General features: G+C 33.2%; 3 protein-coding genes across 8 annotated transcripts; 1 reads left to right on the top strand and 2 right to left on the bottom strand.

Moving 5' to 3' along the window:
- Positions 1-390: 390 nt before the first annotated feature.
- On the bottom strand, positions 391-4,585 carry LOC105633112 (serine/threonine-protein kinase D6PK). 6 transcript variants are annotated; one of them, XM_012215653.4, is made up of 4 exons: positions 4,291-4,585; positions 4,152-4,185; positions 2,419-3,513; positions 391-1,443 (listed from the first exon to the last, which is right to left on the bottom strand). In XM_012215653.4, exons 3-4 carry the CDS (start codon positions 3,372-3,374, stop codon positions 582-584), a joined length of 1,818 nt encoding a protein of 605 aa, XP_012071043.1. In that variant the 5' UTR covers positions 3,375-3,513; positions 4,152-4,185; positions 4,291-4,585; the 3' UTR covers positions 391-581. The 6 variants fall into 6 exon arrangements, with proteins under 6 accessions (XP_012071043.1, XP_012071046.1, XP_012071042.1 ...); XM_012215656.4 differs by having other exon boundaries at positions 2,419-3,504; XM_012215652.4 differs by lacking the exon at positions 4,152-4,185.
- Positions 4,586-7,073: 2,488 nt separating this feature from the next.
- On the bottom strand, positions 7,074-12,321 carry RPAC43 (RNA polymerase I subunit 43). Its single transcript, XM_037635321.2, has 9 exons — positions 12,041-12,321; positions 11,029-11,214; positions 10,262-10,391; positions 10,045-10,125; positions 9,774-9,955; positions 8,741-8,836; positions 8,545-8,638; positions 8,133-8,252; positions 7,074-7,337 (listed from the first exon to the last, which is right to left on the bottom strand). The coding sequence occupies exons 1-9, from the start codon at positions 12,176-12,178 to the stop codon at positions 7,234-7,236; spliced, it is 1,131 nt and encodes a 376-aa protein (XP_037491249.1). The 5' UTR covers positions 12,179-12,321; the 3' UTR covers positions 7,074-7,233.
- A 4,043-nt stretch (positions 12,322-16,364) lies between these two features.
- On the top strand, positions 16,365-19,938 carry LOC149495059 (oligopeptide transporter 1-like). The gene is made up of 7 exons (XM_089724552.1): positions 16,365-16,766; positions 17,004-17,444; positions 17,632-17,734; positions 17,837-18,409; positions 18,507-18,774; positions 18,855-19,037; positions 19,121-19,938. Exons 1-7 carry the CDS (start codon positions 16,673-16,675, stop codon positions 19,742-19,744), a joined length of 2,286 nt encoding a protein of 761 aa, XP_089580678.1. The 5' UTR covers positions 16,365-16,672; the 3' UTR covers positions 19,745-19,938.
- Positions 19,939-20,693: the final 755 nt, after the last annotated feature.

The following is a 20,693-nucleotide window of genomic DNA, read 5'->3' as shown; positions in this document are numbered from 1 at the left end:
AGTGTTTAATCAATTTAATTTTACAAATTAGAGTATTAAATAAATCTCTTAGTTTAATCAATTTAATTTTACAAGTTAGAGTATTAAATAAATCGATCAAAGTACTTAGTAAGTATGATTTTGATTGAAGTGTTTGGGATTAAAATAAAAGTTGTGAAAAATACAAACCTATATATTGAGCCAATAAGAAGACAAAACGCAAAAACATAGGTTAGAGACAATATACTTTTCTTTCTTGAAATTTTCCAAGAAAAATGCTTTCATCAGTCTACAAAATGAAAATTATTTTGAAAAAACTAATGAAGACACAGAACAAAAAGCTGATCAAAATTTCTCTTGTTGATCAATAGCAGCATCCTGTATTCACCAAAAGAAGAAATCAAATCCATGTTGTACATTTGAGAACATTCACTATAGCAGATATTCAACTTCCTTCAATACAAATATCAAAACGTTTTAAAGCAACATTGAACATATAAAATGACTAATCAATTCAAAAACCCTACTTTCCACAACTTCGATGTTCTAGAGACTCTACATATGGGGGTGAAAAACAAATAGAATATCAGTTCCAAGGACAACTAAAAGAAATCAAATTCCAGATAATTATTCTGCTCAGGAAGAACAGCAGGTGCACCTTTACCACTTGTTGATGGTGGAGCTGGAATATGCTCTATCTCAGGCGGCTTAGGGATCTCAGGTGGACTGGCACATCGAATCAAAGCCCAATTCACCCCTTCAAAGAAAGGATGTTGCTTGATCTCTGTTGCTCCTCGTTTATAAGCCAACCTGTGCTGTGGTTCTTTCACTAGCAATCCCCTTATCAGATCCCTTGCTGAGAAACTTACAACCGGTGACTCAGGAAATCGTAATGGCTGACCCACAACATTGAACAGAGTGGCTCGGTTACCAGATCCCTTGAATGGAGTTTTCCCAAAAAGTAGTTCATATAGAAAGATACCAAAAGTCCACCAATCTACAGCACTTCCATGCCCTTCACCTTTTATAATTTCAGGGGCCAGGTATTCATGTGTTCCTACAAAGGACATGGATCGAGCATCCGTTGGCTCCGCAATAAGCTCAGGCAGTGGAGTGACTTGATTTCCCATTTCATTCTTGGGTTTCCGTTCTTTTCTGGATTTGCTTAAAAAGAGTCTAGGAGAAAAACATGTTGTAGGGGCCACACACGATGGCTGAATACAAGATGGCTCAATGCAAGCCGGTTGAACACAATAAGCTGGGTTCCTGCGCAAGGGATCACCTTCAGGTGCTGAAGATTTGACTAATGTTGGGCTAACTGCACACCGGAGGGAAAGGTCGAAGTCAGAAAGCATTATATGTCCATCTTCACGAACAAGAACATTTTCTGGCTTAAGGTCACGGTAAACAATTCCAAGCATATGAAGATATTCCAGAGCAAGGAGAACTTCTGCTACATAGAACCTGTAGATTAAATTTCAAAGGACATGATTGACTATACTAACAATCACTAAGAAAAGAATATAAGGAAAAATGGTCATTTTATTTGTTTCCAAGTGGTATATGATTACGGAATGTGAATACCAAATGAGTTTTTACCCTTCCATTACATAATCAGAACATCATTACATATCCAGTGCTCTCATCATTTTCCTCAACTTTCTTGCAAATTTTAGTCTAAATTACTAGTGGAAGTATGAACCCATGCACTTGAAGAGTTTAAAGTGACCAATTTTCACAGGGAATTTGTTTCAAATTTAGCTAGCATAGGCAGATTCTCCAATGTCCCATTATGATTGGAAGAAGAGTTTTACAGAAAATATTTGAAAAGGTAGAGATCTAAAACTGACTGTTACTTTTCAAGGTCAGTTAGTTCTAAACGATGTGGAACCCAATGTTTGAAAGGAGTATATGCAAATTCAGTGCACCAATAGCACCGCAAGACAACTCCTCTGAACCATTAAGTAAATTTATCTCTTCATTCTCTCAGCTGGTTCTGAAATAAGAAATGTTTTCCCTCTATCAATATTGGCCACCTAAGAAATGCATACCCATCAGTCTGCAAATCTGGTTAATTTTCACATTCCTTTTATGGATTGTACATCCAATAGCATCTTCAGCATGTCTTTTTATATTTTAATAATTTCACTAATTATACAAAAAGATAAATCAGTTAATAATATTCTGAAAAATCTCTACATAGCTCTTGTATGAAAATCAAAATTATTATTCTCCAATCACTTGAAATAAGTGCCAAGCATCTCCAACATCAATGCATAGCAATAAACCTATCAATACTAAGCAGGATGCAAAGGCAATATGTACCATATTAGGCACTTTTCAAACAAAGCATGCATGACATCAAAAGAATGCAAGCAGATGCAAATCCACTGCCTCATCAACATCATATATAGATTACTTAAAGGGTAGATTTCATACTTCACTGCCCGTTCAGAAAAATGCTTTCCTGGTTGCCTTTGTCGAAGCGTGTGCAAGTCACCACCAGGGCAGAACTCCATTACCAAACATGAGAATTTGTCCGTCTCAAAATGTGTATAGAGTGTTGGAAGGAAGGGATGGTCCAAACATTGGAGTATTTCTCTCTCTGTTTGAGCTCGAAGAAGTTTCTTACGACTTGCCAAAGAAGCTTTGTCCATAACTTTCATTGCAAAATAACACTTTGTTCCACTCAACTCTGAGAGATACACACTTCCAATGTCCCCACAGCCCAACCTCTTCAACAATCTAAAATGGTTCACGCCCAATACACCATCTTTTGCACGCACTGCCTGTATAGCTTCCCACCGTATATCATTGGCTTTATGAGGTTTGTTGATACTACTACTTAAGCTGCTACATGTACTTTCATCACTAATATCACTGCTTGTGCTCCCTCTGTTCACACTGCTTTTCCCACTCTCAACAAAATCAGCTCGTTCACTTACTTTAGCACTTCCACTGGTCTTTGCAAGGCTGCTGGTCCCATCACTAACCTTAGCAGAACCAGGGCTATTTTCGTGCTGTATAACTTTATTTTCTTGTTCTGCACTACTTTCTGGGAAGTCTGTAGTCTCACTTACTTCAGGACCCGCATATGTTGGCCTCTGTTTTGGATCAACAAAGGCCAAACCTGAAGATAGCTTATCAGATAAAAGATTTACATTGTCTGATTTTTGGGAAATCAGTGATTTCTTATCCTCTGTTGTCACTATGGAAACCTGTTTTGATGCAACTTGTACACTCTGAGGTGGTTCTCTTGGGGTAACTGGCTCTGATTTGCTTGTCTTTGTAACCTGTAAAGGTGAAGGCCTGTGGGATTTTCCTTCTGGTGTATGATTACTAGAGGCTTTTCTTTGCTTTACTGGGGAAGTTCCAGAACTGGGTTTTGAGGCCATCGAAACAAAGCAGATTTGTTACATAGATCAGAATCGGAAAACCCATTACTCAGCTCCAAACATGTCCAATTCCCCAGCTGTCCTACTTGCTTTCATCTTCAAACCCATAAGCAGAAGAGTAGTAGATTTCCTACATTAACTAAAGTTTAAAGTGATCACCATGCAATCAAATTTTGAATAATGAAGTATATAATATATTCTATTGTCAAGGGGAAAAAACAGAATAGATTCTGTATTGGAATAAAAATATCATAGTGCATAATCTAGGTTATCAACAAAATAGCAAAATGAGAGACAAATTATGCGGATAATTTCATTTACGTAATCCAAGTACAAGAGCCCAGATTAAATAAATCTAACATATCAGATGGTACAAACATCTGTCATCAGCTCCAAACATACCCCCCCAAAACTGAAAAGTTAAATTCCAGAATTCAATTAATTCAGAACTAAAAATAGAAAAGGGATAATAAGAAGCATAGGATTGCAATCGGACCCAGATCAAATATCATTGCCAAAAGAACAATCAAAAGACACCAAAGAGAAATTTACAAATATATCAGTAAAGTAAAAGCATTATACTCTACCTTAAAATGCCAATCTTTTTTCCATGAAAAGATTGAAACTTTCAGTGAAAATAAAGAGCAAGCGAAAATCAATCAATTCACAAATAAATGCAGTTCCTCTGTTACTCTTAAAACAAGCGAAACCCAAAGAAGTAGAAGATAATAACAATGTAAGGAAGAGATTCGTACAGATCTCAAATCAAAGACCCACCTGTTTGATCCACAACCCCACAAAGACCCAGACGCTAAAAAACAAAACAAATGCAAAGAAAAGATAAGCAAAAACCCACCAAGCAAATCAAAATAGCAGTTAAAAGTGAAGAGAAAAGGAAGCCCAAAAAAGAGAATACCTGACTTCAAAAGATCATAGCTTTGAGAGTGTTTTGCTTTCTCGGTGGGGCTCAATGAGAGCACTCACTACACACTCATTCATTCAAAGGACTGTGGACAGAGATAATAAAAGAAGGGAAATGTGTGAGAGCTCATCCTCCCTGAAAATGTGTGGAGACAAGAGAGAGAAAAGAAGAGAGACAATGGAAAAGCTTTGGTCTTTGAGACTGAGAGTGTGTTAAAAGAGAATTGGGTCTACCAAGTAAAGAAAGAAAGAAAGAGGAGGGGTCAAAGCTAAAGCGACTCTTTTTAGGGGTTCAACACTTTCTTTTTTTTTTTTTTCTTCTTCTTCTTTTACTTCTCATTTTCTTTTAAACATTTTTTTTAAATTTTTTAAATGAGTTCATCTATCTCCAATCTTCCAATTTCATTTTCTGTAGATACATTATTGTTTTCCATATAGGCCTTGTGAGACTTCAAAAAGGTCTCATATATTTTTTGGGCTTTGGATTTTGCCCATTTTTTTATTCTAGCCCGTAAAAATCGATTTTTACATCTTTCCCGATTCTCATACTGAATTAATAATTTAGTAATCGAATAATTTTAAGATAAAAGTGAGAAGCTTTATATTAAATATAAGATCGATGGAGATGTTTTCCTATTTTGGTTATGGATAATTGCATATGGATTTTTGGTAGTATGATTGGCAGGCCTTGGAAGAAAAAAGTTTTCTATAAAAAAGAAACTTGATTTTGAAGATTGTAAGCAATTAGTATCAAAAATGTGCTTTTTGGGTACCTGGAATCTAAACAAACACCAAAGTTGAAGGAAATAGAATTTAGAAGTGCACTATCTCCATAAATGTAATTAATTCCTACAGTAGCAAAATGAGGTGGACTGCATGCTTGCCAGCAGAATTATATCTTTGGAATAGGAATGTTTTACAACACAAAATCTGACACTTGATTCTTTTAAGATTAACTTAGATTTGTTTCTCAACACCACAGCTCATTTATACTCTTCTTGTAGGGGAAAAAAAAGTGAGGAAACAAAATTTGGAGGGAAAATATATAGGTAATTTTCTTTATTTATTTTGTTTGAATGAGAGAAAAGCAAAGGGAGATTTATTTGCTTTCCACCATTTTTCCTCATCTTCTCTCTATATTCAAATTATGTTTACCTAGGAAGGTTTTTGTAAGTATTTTCTTTTTCTTTTCTATTTTCTTAGCTCTTTTGGATAATTTTCCTTTCTATGTTTCTTTATTTTTTTCTAATAAATATTTTTCTTCTGACATATAGAGTCGAGATTAAACCACTTTCCGTATAATTTAGAAATGTATTTATCACATTAATAAGTTTTTTCTCAAATCTTAAGCGAAATATTGAAATAATTAAGATTTTCAAGCTTAGCCATTTTGAATAGTTACATTTGGAGATATAATTAAGTAGCTTAAACTTCCTAAATCAATCTCAACTAACTATTTTAATTAATTATCTATAAAGGCATCGAGGATTTATGACCACAAATGATTATGAAAATCAGTGTAATAGAAGATTTGGCAAATACCTAATCCTGTCCCCACGTAGACAAGAAATCAAAATTAGGGTTTTTCATTTCATGAAAATAAACCCTGCCCTTTAGACTTGCATTGCTTGCTCTCCATTCATTTCTTCTGTGTCTAATAGACATGGCATGTGGGCTGGGTGGTGGGATAAGGGTTACTCCTACTTCTACCAGTACCTTAAGCCCTCCATTTCAGAATCTGGACTACCCATTTTGATATGTGCAATTTCAGGGTAGACCTACGCCAATAGTAGCTTATTTAATTAGATATGTTCATCAAAGGATTATATCATTATTTTGTTATTTCAAAAATGATAAAAAAAATTCAAAATTTCCCCTTCTTATTTGCAAAAATTATTTTGATTTTAAAGTGTCACTTGGTCTTAATTGCTTGTATCACTATATACAAGCAACAGTTGATCTGCCAAACTAGTGGGTGAGATCTAGATATCACCATTTTTGGCAATTTAATTATAGTTTGTGAGTAATTTAAAACTGAAACAATGATTTTTGCATATTTGGGTGCCCCATTCAACATTTCACTTGCTCTGTTCAGTTAGAACTGATAAATGACAACACATTTTTCATCTTTTGCTACTTACAAAATTAGGGTTTTATATATTTTCACTATAAGATAAGCAACCAAATCTTATATAACTTCAAGAAGAAACTCTCATCTTACATAAGTTTGGATCTAAGGTGGAGATTTCTTTAATTAGGTGCTAAATCTGCTATTAGATCCCCATCTAAAATCTTTAATCAATTTGCCTAACAATGATTTCTGTAGTTGACAAGCCTTCCAAACAGCAGAAGAGGCCAAGATTCTTTTGTTCTAATAGCCAGGTATCTAACCACATGCTCAATATGGTCTGATCACATATATAAGGCCATAAAAATAAAATAGAATTCTTTTTATTATTGAAAATTACTCATAAAATATTGAAAATCTGACAAAGAGTTAAGAAAATTATTTTTTTAACAAAAATTCAGTAAACTTTATCGATGTGCAAATATTATATACAAACTCTATACGAATAGACACATTTGGCTTTGGACCACTCTTTGCAGGACTTCACGGATTCGCACATGGTGCACTTCTCTTCTCCAAGCTCCACCTATTTTTGTTATTGATAGCCTGATAACAATGGCCTCACCATCTCTAGTAGTATATCTTTTGAATATCTTAAAAGCAAAAAAAGAAAAAATTACAGGAAAAAGAAATCAAGGGGGCAAAGCGAAAACAACAAAAAAGAAAGGACTTTCTTTAAGAACTTCTGTGACCAAGAGATGAATAAAATTGTTATTTCTCTGAAAAACAAAATTGGATTTACTAGTTTCATTACAATCTTTGCTAGTACATTCTTTGTGTGTCATAAAGAAGGGGAAGGGAAAAAAATAATCAAGAGAGCTCAGTAACTACACGTTCACACTTGTCTTCCAAAATCTTCACAGCTTCAGTAAATAGCACTTCAGGGGGTAATGACCCAGTTGATTCAATGGTAACTAGTAAGAAAAAGAACAGATGAAAAAATAAAAATTTATCTTTTCAAAACTATGCTGTAAATAACAAATGCCAGAAATAAAAATAACTTTCTTTCTATTTTTTATTATTGTTTTTTTTGTTAATAGAGATAGGAGAATTCAAAAATTGGAATCAGTTCAGGTTCAAAGTTGCTTGCTACTGCTTATGTATCATGAACCACAATCGTAAGAATCCACAACTTTCGCAACATCAAAGCATATTCAAATACTGGAAAAAAGCACTCAAGTTCACCAGTCTCCATTTTATGTTACTCTTTTTTCAAAAAATCTTTATAGCTTACATGACAATCAAAAAAAAAAAAAAAAAAAAAAAAATCCTGATAAATGATAAATCAATGCGGGCAGAAAATGATTGGTGATAAATAGACTTCTGTTCCAATAATTCACAAGGACTACCCATTCATGAAATTATGATTTTACATCCTGAATACTGGTGTTCATGACAATTATGAATGAAGGCTCTCAAGTGTTATGTTAAAAAGACCAGAGCTGTATAGCCCACCAGAAAGGAATAAGGCCAATACTTGAAGCACATTTCAGTCCCCAAAATCGAAGCTCCAAATTAGTTAATTTTTAGTTGATCCTTGACAGAAAGAGCATTTAGGTGTTATGTTTTATTGTTGGATGTCAACCAATGCATATACACCTTTCTTTGATTTTCAAGCAATCACATCCATCCAACTTATGTTCTTAATGCAAGTTACTGAAATTAATTCTTTCTAGCATCATTTAATGCATATGGATCATGCTACTTACAAATGAAATGATCTTTAACACGTCGCAATGCCACACGTTTCACCCATGTTTCTCCCCCTCTAATACATTCCCTACACAGTGTGCAAGCTCGTGGCCGAGCAACAGTTGCCCTCTTCTTGCCTGCTCAACAGACAAATATTCATCAATTCAATGTACAGCTGAAAGCTAGAATCAGAAGGTTGGCAGTTGTATATATCTGAACCATTTAACAAGAAACCGCACAGCATTGAATGTTGTCCAGACAACTTTTTCACTTGGGCAGATAAGACACACAATTTTCAAGTCAGACATCAAGGAAGGATCACATTTTATATGCACAATCCCAACCCCAATAAGACCGTAGTATTCGTTGTCAATTTCATCAATCAATAACATACATGAATAAGGGAAGAAAATAGCAGCAACATTTTACCATTGCCGATGTCTTCAATGTCAAATACGTTAACGGGGCATTTCCTCTTTAGTTCTTCGGCAACTTCATCTTGAACATCTTCTAATAATACAACCTACAAGGAAAGGATGCGGGAAACAAAGAAAATTTACATTAAGACTAACGACACAAAAAGGAAACTGCATTCTTTAGATGGGGAAAAAGGATATCCTCTCACCTCAGGAAGCATACGATACCAAGCAGTAGCAACAGGGGACCATTTAGCATGTGTTTTACCTATGCCTTTAACAGCATGAGCTTCGAGCTCAATTTCCTGTAAAATGACCATAAATTTAATTTTCATAGAAGTACCTAAATTGTGTCAACAAAATAGCATATCGATTTCAAAGGTAAAAGAGGGGGAAAAAGACCGTAATGGAAATTTAGATAGGATAAAGATTTATATTGAAACTAAATTTCAAGCAATTGAGATTGCAAAGACATGAAATTCAAGGCCATGAGTTACAAACTCAAAAATATACAGCAGGCAATCGAATTTGTTGGGAGTTGATAAATGAGATAATAAGAGATCAATGAAGGCAAACACAAGAGACAACCACATTGCTCACAGAAAAGGGTTGAGGAAAAGCAATTCCAAGAGACAGGCACATTGCTCACAAAAATAAAAATTATGTTCATATTGCACTGTCCTAGGGTGTTAATCAAAGTATGTATGGTAACAATTTTCCTCATTTTAAATTCAGAGAGCTGCTGCTTTTAGTCGGCGTGGTTAATTTAGAAGCATAGGGCATCTTGGAAATTTCTATATTTCTGAACATAAGTTATGCGATAAATCCACAGTTTATATGTTTTGCCACATCAGAGCTGTCAAGTATTTAACTGTAGCTTATAGTTTTGTATATCCTCCATGGTAAATCTTTATGGTCCAACAAGGTCAAACCAATACCAATTTCTATGGCCGTCATGATCTTTCCTGTGTACAAATCCAACAAAAATAGTGCCACTCTGCTTCAGTAGCACATCTATATAAAAGCCTACCCGATCTTTGGTATAGCTCACTTAGAATAACTTCCTGGCATTTGCAATATTCAATCCAAGGACAGATATGATTTCAAATAGATTTTGGACAAAATTGCAGTCATCGTTATTTCTTTTCTTGTTCTTCTTTAATTTTTATTTTTATGAAAAAAGAGAAAGATTTGATTAGAAGAAAAGATGACAACGAAAAACAAAGATGAAAATCTTCTTACCTGTCCGGGACCAAGTTTAGCAACAATAATCTTGTCTTCCCATGGCCTGATTGGATTACTTGAGAAAAGGGAATCTTGGCTGCAACTAAATGAAGTATAGGTACTGGGTTTTGAATCAACTTTTTCTGATTCCTTGGCAAACTCGCTCCCATTTGGTAACCACTTCAGCTCTTCAGAATATACTGCAGTAAGAAATGGCAGGAAATTAAATTGTGACACTAGAGCCAAATGATTGTATTTACATGAAATCAACAGAATATTTGAATTCTACCTGTACGACGGGGCTCGCCTCTTTTGCATTGAGCATGAAGTTTGAAAACAATAGTGTTCTTTTCATTTGGGGTATCACTTGCTATGATTAAGAAGGAAAAGAAGGGAAAAAAGGAATTAATCAAGAGCTGAACAATCAACATAATGATGGGGCTAAGTATGTGTTCATGCATCTTTTTGTTAGAAGGATGAAAAACAGCAAAAAATTAAAGTCATACCTGAAAGATATTCAAACAGCCTAGGGTCAGCATTGATAGGAATGAGACCCAACCTGTGAGCAAGGACTTCATCTTGAATGAGCGATGTATTGTTTGCAACAAGGACTTTCTCGATAGCCATTGTGGGAAGCTACATACATGTGCAACAGCCAGACCAAAAATAAATCATTTCCACACTAAATAAATCTCACAGGCAGGGGAAATCATGAGCATAGGTACCATGGCAACATTTACACATCAAAGTGGTGCTAAAAACAGTGACAAGTATGGACAACAGAGAAGAGATAAATATCTCCTTTCTCAAGCAGCAAACTTAAGTATGATTCGATAAATGAAAGTATTATGAGTAGAAAAAGTTTAAATAAACATGAACACGAGAATCTGAGTACAATAGTGTTATAGGTTAACTACCAAGCAAATAAATTTTACCCTGTTGCTCATGGAATAAGAACAAGGATCCATAGTGTTTTGAATATTATCTTATGTGCAGTTTGGTTCTCATACAGCAATTTGTATAAAAATGTAAGCATGCTAGGGAAATTCAAAAGAGAGAAAACAAAAAATTTCAAATTTCAAAATACATCTCAACATATTAAACATAAAATTCAAGACACCAGGAAATCAATAAAGTAAAAGTATAGAACTATAACTGAGCACCACAATAAAATATGATGCTTGCTTAAATAGTAGAATCAGTAGAGAGAATCAAGCCTACACAAATATGCAGAAACAGTGTGATCCCACAAAACAAGGCATAATAGGCGTACCTCAGAAATGAGAATCCTTCGAAATGCGTTGGCAATTGCTGCATCAATACCAATCATATCAAATACCATTTCATCCTTAGTCAGTCGAATCACTTCTACTTTAAAGTTGTCGCGAAAATAATCTAAACGTAAACTATTATCAATTCCCAGAGAAGCATAGGCACCAGAGTATTGTATGCTATCCGTCTGCAAAAACCCAAATCCTAAATCATAAGAAATACAAGAGACAGATAAAGCCATCAAATCCAGACCCTCACACTTGTTTAATAACCAGTAAGATTGAAGAGCATTACTAGACCATCCAAGTTTCATGCTTACTACCTTCCCTTTTCAAAATGAAAAAATAAAAAGAGAAACATTGCAAAGCCAAATATCTGTATTAGGTCATTAAAGTGAAAATTCTCTTATTGCACTCTCAAAATGGAATACTACATTATTATTATTATTATTATTTTTTTTTTTGAAAAGAAAAAATAAGTATCAATAATCCACATGAAACTAATTTGTAGTTGACATAAAGCACCATCAGGCTGTCATCACTCATCAACAACAATCCAATATGTGTTAAGATACGCTCACGTAACCTCACTATTATTATAAGAAACAATTAAGATCAGTTATTGGTGCCTCCTATCCGAGAACTCTTACAATGATAGCCCCAACAATCACAAAGTGAATTCCCATCCTGTCTCATATTTTTTTCAACAAATAAGCTATGCACCCAAAATGAATTACATTCATTTTTTTTTTTTAAAAAAAAAGGCGCTAATTATCAGTGTAACTAAAGGTTCAGTGGGACTAAACATGAAATTACTTCTAGGAACAATGCATATTGATAAATTGGAGACAAGTCATCAAAAAACTAATCTCAGATTAATTGAGATTCTGCCTCTTAGCATCAAAAAGCGTAAAAATGTAAGCTTTGAGGGAATTTATATCAATGAAGCAGTATCAAATAGAGAGAAGCTATAAAATCAACACCAAAGAAGGAGAAGGTAAATTAGATATATACATGAATAGGAGCATCTGCTTTGCAAAAAACACGAGTTCTTTGGAGCTGAAGGTGCGGTGGTAGCTGGCCCATTGGCACATCTGGCAAATCCCATATTGAAAATTTACTGTTCTCTTGTTTGTTCTTTTGCTCACTCATTGTTTCTGCTTTGCTGCTGCTTTAATTGATCAGTTGATTTGCTACTCTCTGTGTTTATTAGGCTAGGCGAGGTTTTCGCACGAGACAGAGAGGGAGAGCGAACAGAAACGGTTATTAGGGGTTAGGGTTTTAGGGAGGAGATCCACCTAATTTATCCGCGGGATGCTTTTTTTTTTTTTACTTTTTAATTGATCCAAAAACTTTATACAGCAGGAATAATACCATAAGTTATACGATAAATTTTTACTGATTTACTAAACAGTAGAAAACACTTATAATCAAATAATCTCGAAACCTTTCACTTTTTCATATAATTTGAAAACACCGATCAGTCACATTATTGGCTGAAATTTTATTTTATTGAATGTTGCTAGGATAGGTAATTGATTTTTATTTCGTACATGTAAAAATTTTATGATATTATTTTTCAAAAACTTTTCACAAATTTTATGGTTAAAAATCAAATAGAAGAGAAATATTATGAAATAAGTGTAATGGAGAAAAACAAATGATGACTAATGAGTTAATTTTTTTAGAAATAAAACATTAACTTACTGTTACTATTTAAATATGTAATTCAGTTAACATTTATGCATTTGGTGCACACAAAATATTGTAATGCCTGAATATTGCTGTCAATTTATCAAAATATAATTTAATTATAATAATATTATATATTTTATGTTATATTTGTATCTGTCATTTCATTTTAAATCCCTGCATTCAAATTTGACAAAATCTTTTTTTAAGCAACAAAATCTTTTATTTAGATTTATTAAATATTTAAGTTGAATGAATTTATAAAAAAATAAGACTTAAAAGTAATGAATTCGAAATATCTTTAAACATATAATTATGTTAATCCAATTAAACTCTTTTTTTTTTTTAATTTACAATTTAAAAATTCACTCTTAAAAATCACAAATTTCAACAATTATTCTGTAAAATATTTTTATTCCATGTTAGTTGGTGATACCTCTCTAACTAATTATAACTATGTTGCACGGAAACTTCCTTTAACTGCCGTTTTTGCATTTCCAAAACATTCTCTGTAAAAGAAACGCTTGAAAACTTTTTGAAAATATTTCCGTAAATTGAGCAATTTGAAAATACATTTTCCCTCTCTAAATATATAGCCGTACGTAGAAAACTCTCAAAATTTTATTTTTTCTAATTAAAATAAATACATAAATAACCAAAAATGCATAAAAATATATATTTTTTTATGAATATGAAACTTATAATTCTTTTAGAATGATTAAATATTAATTAGATTTGACTTCTAGTTGAATATATTTAATAATTTATTCTTTTATATTTATAAATATAATCTTATATTTTTCGCATTAATACGATTTCTACCTTTCCGTTTTCTATATTTTTAAAAATATTATTTCTCCGTTCTCCTGTCCGCTTCGGTCTTTACAGACTTCCACGTTCCTGTTTCCGTGTAAGTCTTAACATAGAATTATGGGCTCTGGAAGATTCATTAGAAGGCTCTAACTTAGCAAAGGATTCGACAGTTGCTTCCTCTGGTAGTTGCTCAGAATAGCATTACATGTAATTAGATTTAGTTTAGAAGAAGGATTATGCTTCTTGTAATAAAGTTAAGGAAAATGTTATCTGGTTGCAGCTTTTTGGCCCTTTTTCTTTTCCAGTTGACCGAAAAATTCATAGAATTTCTCTTTCATGTTCAGTGCTCCGTCGTCGGCCATGACAACAATGTGTTTTACGTAATTACACTGTGTCACGACTTACGTACTACCACCATAATCTTGGAATGTTCATGGAGTGTAGATTTTTTATTTTTATTTTTTATTTTTTATTTTTTTGAAAATTGAAATTGATTTTAACCCTTTCAGAACGATATTATTATAATTTATTGTTATGTTTGTAAGTTCTACACGAAACATAATTTAACATTTCTAATTAACTTTGTATTACGTCATTATGACTTATTAAATACAATTAAGCATAATTGTTGCAAGAAATTGAATTTATTTTCTTATAATGTTCAAAGGTTATCTATAAATATACATCCACACCAAACTAAGTAACAACATTTAAGAGCCATATAGAGATTTTTTTTTTTTTTTTTGTCATTTATTTCTTTGGCTTAAGTTTACTCCCAAGTTTAAAATTATCATTTCATGTATTTTTGTTATACTATTTTTTTATGGTAGTCCTTGGTTGCATGGTACTCGTCACATTTGAAAAATAGTTTGTTATAAAATACTTATCATATTTATTGTTTAAAGAACTAATAAATATTTTTTTTCATGTTTACCTTTTATAATGATAAATAATTATTATTTCAATTTAATGATTTTTTTTAGAGAATTAGTATTACATTAAGAGTAATATAGTCAATTTACTCAATAATTGATTGTAACTTAAACAAATTTAATGGTTTTCCTAAGAGACGTGAAATTTTAAATGTAACAAATACTCATTATGTTCCAATATATAAGTCGTTTTGAGTATTTAAAGAGTAATAAATGATATTTTTTTTCAATATTACACTTGTTTAGATTAGTTACAATATCAACTATTAATTTTGAGATAAACGGTAATTTGGTCAAATTACCTTTGATTTTATTATAATTTAGAAAAATTAATTATTTTTTTAATACTCGTATATTAATATTAAATGATTTATATTTTAAAACAGAGTATCGTGCAATAAGACAATGTTATGTTAATAATGACAAAGTTAGAATTGAAAGTTAAAAAGTGAAACGAAATTTCAAAAAATTAAAGAGAATAACATTAGTAAGGACAAGTTTTTGTTACAAACGAAAATCCATTCTCAAATAGTAACTTGAAAATGGAATTTTCAGCCTCGTGTTTAACCCATTAGCAAACGTAATAAATGCTCTTTAGACCGTTGCATAAAGTGCACCTAAAATATCTATGCAAAATGCCAAAAAATAACTTAGACTTTTCCAAATAAGTTTACTCTTTATTTAAATTTTTCTATAATTGGAAGAAAGATAGTGGACCACTCTATCTCTATCCATTCAATAAACTTGTTATAATTTTGGAAGGGAGCCAGACACTAGTGCTGTCAACCACTTCTCTTTAGCAAAATACAAATTTTTCTAGTAATAATTATTAAATTAATTTATATATTTAAAATAAAATAATTATAAAAAACGATTTATATTTTCCGATAAAACGAAGAAAACAAACTCGTGGTTTGAAAAACATCCAAGTGGACTGACTATATTTTGAGTCTACGCCAATTTAATTATTTGCTGTACAGCCAAAGCAGCAATAAATTGTTGATAGGAAATGTAAGATCGAAATTTGAGGGGAAAAGTTTTTGTCGCCACTAATATTTGACTTTAAATTATCATTACTATTTACTGCTATAGAACATAGGTAGTTCATGATTACTCCAAACCTCGTTAAATATCAAAGTGGAGTGAACGTTTTACTGTTTGTCTTTACTCTAAAATATAAATATATATATTTATCAATGATAATATTAAATTTAATAGAATAACTTGTTTTAATATTCTCTAATCATTTCCTTAAAAAGAAAAAAAAATTCTCTAGTCATTTATTTTGAGTCCACGTGCAATTCTAGTTTATTTGTGAGATATTTTTATTTCCAAAACGAAAAGATAAAGGATAAAGGTAAAAATTATCGTCTCGTTTGAAATTCTCATTAATCATTATTGTTGAAGGATATATAATAGAAGTAGCTCTTCTCTTGACTCACCGAATCGATGAAAACAATTATAGTCAAGAGGTTTGGGATCATTCCTCACATAAGTGAAAAAACTAACCGACCATCACCGATTAATGACAATAATCAATTCATAAAAGACTTGTGCTAGTTTGTATTTTAAATACGGTGGCTTAATGTATAAATTTAATACAAACTAATTAAATGTATAAAGAGATTGTTAAATTTAATATTATCTGCCATTAAAGTTCTAAATATCAATTGAAGAGAGAATACAAGATTAGAAACATAAGATCAAACCCAGCAGCTTTTAGGTCTCTCTTGAGCTTTACTCCACTTTTTAGTAAAAGAAAAACTGCAAATGTTAATTAACAAATATTTTCCTTTTTACTTATAATATTCTAATCCCGGATTTCAATGGAATCTGAGGTTTGGATGCAATTTGATCCAAAAAATGTATATATCTCCAGCAAGAACCTGTCTGGAAACCACATGGACTATTACCCATGAAAGATTCACAGTAATATCCATAACAACTATAAAAGATCCACAGTAATGGTCTTAAAACGTCTTCATATCAAATATTATGAAAAAGAAGTAGTTGTCAACTTCTAAATTTGTCATTTCTGCAAGAAGTGGTTGTCAAATCCCTGAATGCCATTGAAAAATATGTCACTTTGTTTCCATGGAAAGATAAAATGGACAGTGATTGAGTAAGATTTTCTTAAATTTGTAGAGGCATTGACTATTGAGTCATTGAGTGTTGCATCCTTCTAAAGGAGAAAAAGGTGAACAAAGAAATGGTTAGCTCCTTCTCCTTGGAGAAAGTAGAATCTCCACCCCAGTTTTCCGAAAACCGTCAATCCAATATCAGGATGGAGGAGATTGTAAAAGGTATTATCTACTATGAATCATCTCTTTAGTTATTTATGCATGTTGGTTACATTTTCAGTTCATAATTAAGGGACCAGAATGGATTTCAAGTTGCAAGGTTAAGGTAACATTTCCTATTATAATTCATATTATAATAATGAGATCGATGGCGGGAACCGAACTTCCAGTTGTACAATGCGAATTAATAATTATATTATATTTTTAATATTTTCATTTGGTAATTGTTCCTTTTTACAGGAGATGAAGAAGTGAACGACAACCCAATAGAGGAAGTAAGATTGACAGTTCCAATTACAGATGATCCAACAGAACCAGCATTAACGTTTAGAACATGGGTTCTTGGGATAGCATCATGTGCACTTCTTGCTTTTGTCAACCAATTCTTTTCATACCGTTCAAATCAGCTCTCTGTTGGATCTGTTTCAGCACAAATTGTTGTTCTCCCACTTGGAAAGCTCATGGCTAAAGTACTTCCAACAAAACAGATTAAAATTCCATTGACAAAATGGTCATTTTCGTTGAATCCAGGGCCTTTCACTTTGAAAGAACACGTTTTGATTACTATATTTGCAAGTTGTGGAGCAGGTGGTGTTTATGCAGTGAACATTATTACTGCTGTTAAGGCCTTCTACAGAAGGCCTCTCAATCCTGTTGCAGCTATGTTGCTTGTACAAACAACTCAGGCAAGCTTTTCTTTCTTTCTTCTTTTAATGTTCTGCCATAAGACATGGGTTTGTCGCATTAAAGAAAGAAATTCACAAAATAATGGCTGTCAGAAAAAAATCTCAAGGGAAGAAAACTTGAGATGTTATATTTTTCCTGTCATAAAAGGTGTACATAAAATTGCTGTTTCTTATGTTAAAACTACAGTTGCTTGGGTATGGATGGGCTGGTATTTTCAGAAAATATCTTGTGGATTCACCATACATGTGGTGGCCCTCAAATCTTGTCCAAGTCTCTCTATTCAGGTGCTTTTCTCTTCTATGATTCTACCTGGACAGTAACCTCTTTGTAAATATACCCAACAGAGCGACAGTCGCAACTTATACCTATTGGAATTGGAACTGCAGGGCATTAAATGAAAAGGAGAAGAGGCCAAAAGGAAGACTCACTAGGCTGCAATTCTTTACTATTGTTTTCATATCAAGCTATGCATATTATATCATTCCAGGCTACCTTTTCCCTTCCTTATCTACAATCTCCTTTATTTGTTGGATATGGAAGGACTCTGTCACTGCGCAACAGATCGGTTCAGGGCAAAAAGGGCTTGGTATTGCCTCCTTCGGCCTTGACTGGTCAACTGTTGCTGGGTTCTTGGGGACTCCTCTAGCCGTGCCTTTCTTTGCAATTGCAAACACTCTTGCTGGTTTTTTCTTGGTTCAGTATATAATTGTGCCTATTTCCTACTGGAGTAATACATTTGATGCTAAAAAGTTCCCCATTTATTCTTCTCACACTTTTGACAGTGATGGTCAGACATACAACATTAGTCGAATTCTGAATCAGAAAAATTTCGACATTAATCTAGATGCTTATAACAATTACAGCAAGCTTCATCTCAGTGTTCTATTCGCATTTGTATACGGATTAAGTTTTGCAGCTCTGATGGCGACTATCTCACATGTTGCACTCTTTGAAGGAAAGTAGGTTCTTTTTTTTCTTTGTTCACTGAAATTTTCTTACAATTCTCCATTTGTTTGGGCTAATTTTTTTTCTTTCTAAAACTACTAATTACTCAAGGACAATTTGGAAAATGTGGAGGAAGACTACGAGTGCGCTGAAAGGTCAATTTACTGATGTGCATACAAGATTAATGAAGAAGAACTATGAAGAAGTCCCTCAATGGTGGTTTGTGACACTATTGGTTATATCTGTGGCTCTTAGCTTTCTAGCTGTAGAAGGTTTTAATAAACAATTACAACTTCCCTGGTGGGGACTTCTCCTAGCTTGTGGCATTGCTCTTTTTTTCACCCTGCCTATCGGTGTTGTTCAAGCCACAACTAACATGGTACTGTAATGTTATAACACAATTTCGATGTTTCTAGCAAATTGTGCAAAATCTTAAAATCAAATTGTAATGTTTCACAGCAAATGGGGCTAAATGTGATCACAGAATTGATCATCGGATACATTTATCCCGGGAAGCCTCTTGCAAATGTGGCTTTCAAGACATATGGTTACATCAGCATGTCTCAAGCCCTCTATTTGGTGCAAGATTTCAAATTAGGCCACTATATGAAAATACCTCCGAAATCTATGTTTCTTGTTCAGGTGAATTTTGTACTACAATGATCGATTAACTTAATTGTTTCCTGCTAGTTAATTTACTGCTGATGTATGAATTAATTGTACAGTTAGTTGGAACAATAGTTGGTTCAACTGTCTACTTTGGGACAGCATGGTGGCTTCTGTCAACTGTTGAAAACATATGTGTCCCAGATTTATTACCAGAGGGAAGTCCATGGACATGCCCGGGCGACGATGTCTTTTACAATGCATCAATCATCTGGGGAGTGATAGGCCCTCTCAGAATGTTTGGGAAGTTAGGTGTCTACTCTAAGATAAGCTGGTTTTTCCTGATAGGCGCACTTGCCCCAGTGCCAGTATGGTTATTGTCTCGCAAATTTCCTGAGAAGAAATGGATAAAGCTTATTCACATGCCTATTTTCTTATCAGCCACATCAGCAATGCCACCAGCTAGAGCTGTGCATTACTGGTCTTGGGGAGCCGTTGGAGTATTCTTCAACTTCTATGTATATAGAAAGTACAAGGGATGGTGGGCGAGACATAACTATATTTTATCAGCTGGTTTAGACGCTGGTGTTGCTTTCATGGGAATAATATTGTTCTTTGCCCTTCAATCTCAGGATATCTATGGTCCTCTGTGGTGGGGTCAGGATGCAAACGACCACTGTTCGTTGGCAAAATGCCCTACTGCGCCTGGGATTGTTGTGGAGGGGTGCCCTGTTTTCCAGTGAGCTGTGAAGAGAAACATATGGAGGACAGGAAAATAGACGCATTTAATTCTGTTGTAGGTTTATACATCTGTATAGCTTATATTGGCTTGCCATTGACGTCGAATGTCCTACATGAAATAACGGTTGAATTATATAATTTTCTGTAAGTTTGGTGAATTATAAATATCTAGGTAATATACCTTGTCATTTGTAAATACTTTGTAGATGATGTTGTATGTTGTTTTTGTTTGTTTGGAACGTAATTTTTCTGTCAGAAATTCTCAAACTAAGCCCTCTGCCTCCTTTCATCCGATAGACAAACATAAAATAGTTTTATAGCATCCAATAATTAATAAAATACAACTAAAAGTAACAAGCTTCTTTCTCAATTCCATTTCCCAACTTCCCTTCCATTATAGAGCACTTCTAATTAATTAATGTGGCTGAATGTTTATTACAACGTTGAATTTTAAAAATTTCAGTCAATCACTTTAAAACAATAAATGTCTATATTGTCTAAGAGATCCTCTACAGATAGATGGTATGTTGAACAATATGTGTCTATTATTTTTTTTTTTTTGACACTTTGACTAACAAATAGATATTAGCGTTGGAGAGTATTTTTTAATAAAATCTTTCAATTTTCTTGTCTAGTGGGATGAGTTTTAGTATTCAATCCCGTTAAATACACATGCAGGGAGGGGCAAATAGACATGTGGACGGGTTCGATCTCTTAATTATGACTAATGCCCAAACCGGATAGGGTGATCCCGATAATAGAGTCCAAAAGCAAAATTTTAAATTAAAACCAAAATAAATGATAAATTCCAAAAATTAGGGGATAAAATTAATTCAAGACACCATAAAATTTTCATCCAATCAAATTGCTAAAGGGATATTTTGTGGAAGGGGGGGACTGCTGGTATAAACATAAAATCAACACGAGATCATGCCAATTGGACTACATTTG

This window comes from Jatropha curcas, chromosome 7 (assembly GCF_041381405.1).
Source record: "Jatropha curcas cultivar XTBG-Jc1 chromosome 7, XTBG_Jcur_1.0, whole genome shotgun sequence".
Lineage (NCBI taxonomy): Eukaryota > Viridiplantae > Streptophyta > Magnoliopsida > Malpighiales > Euphorbiaceae > Jatropha > Jatropha curcas.
This window is presented reverse-complemented; position numbering and strand designations above follow the sequence as displayed.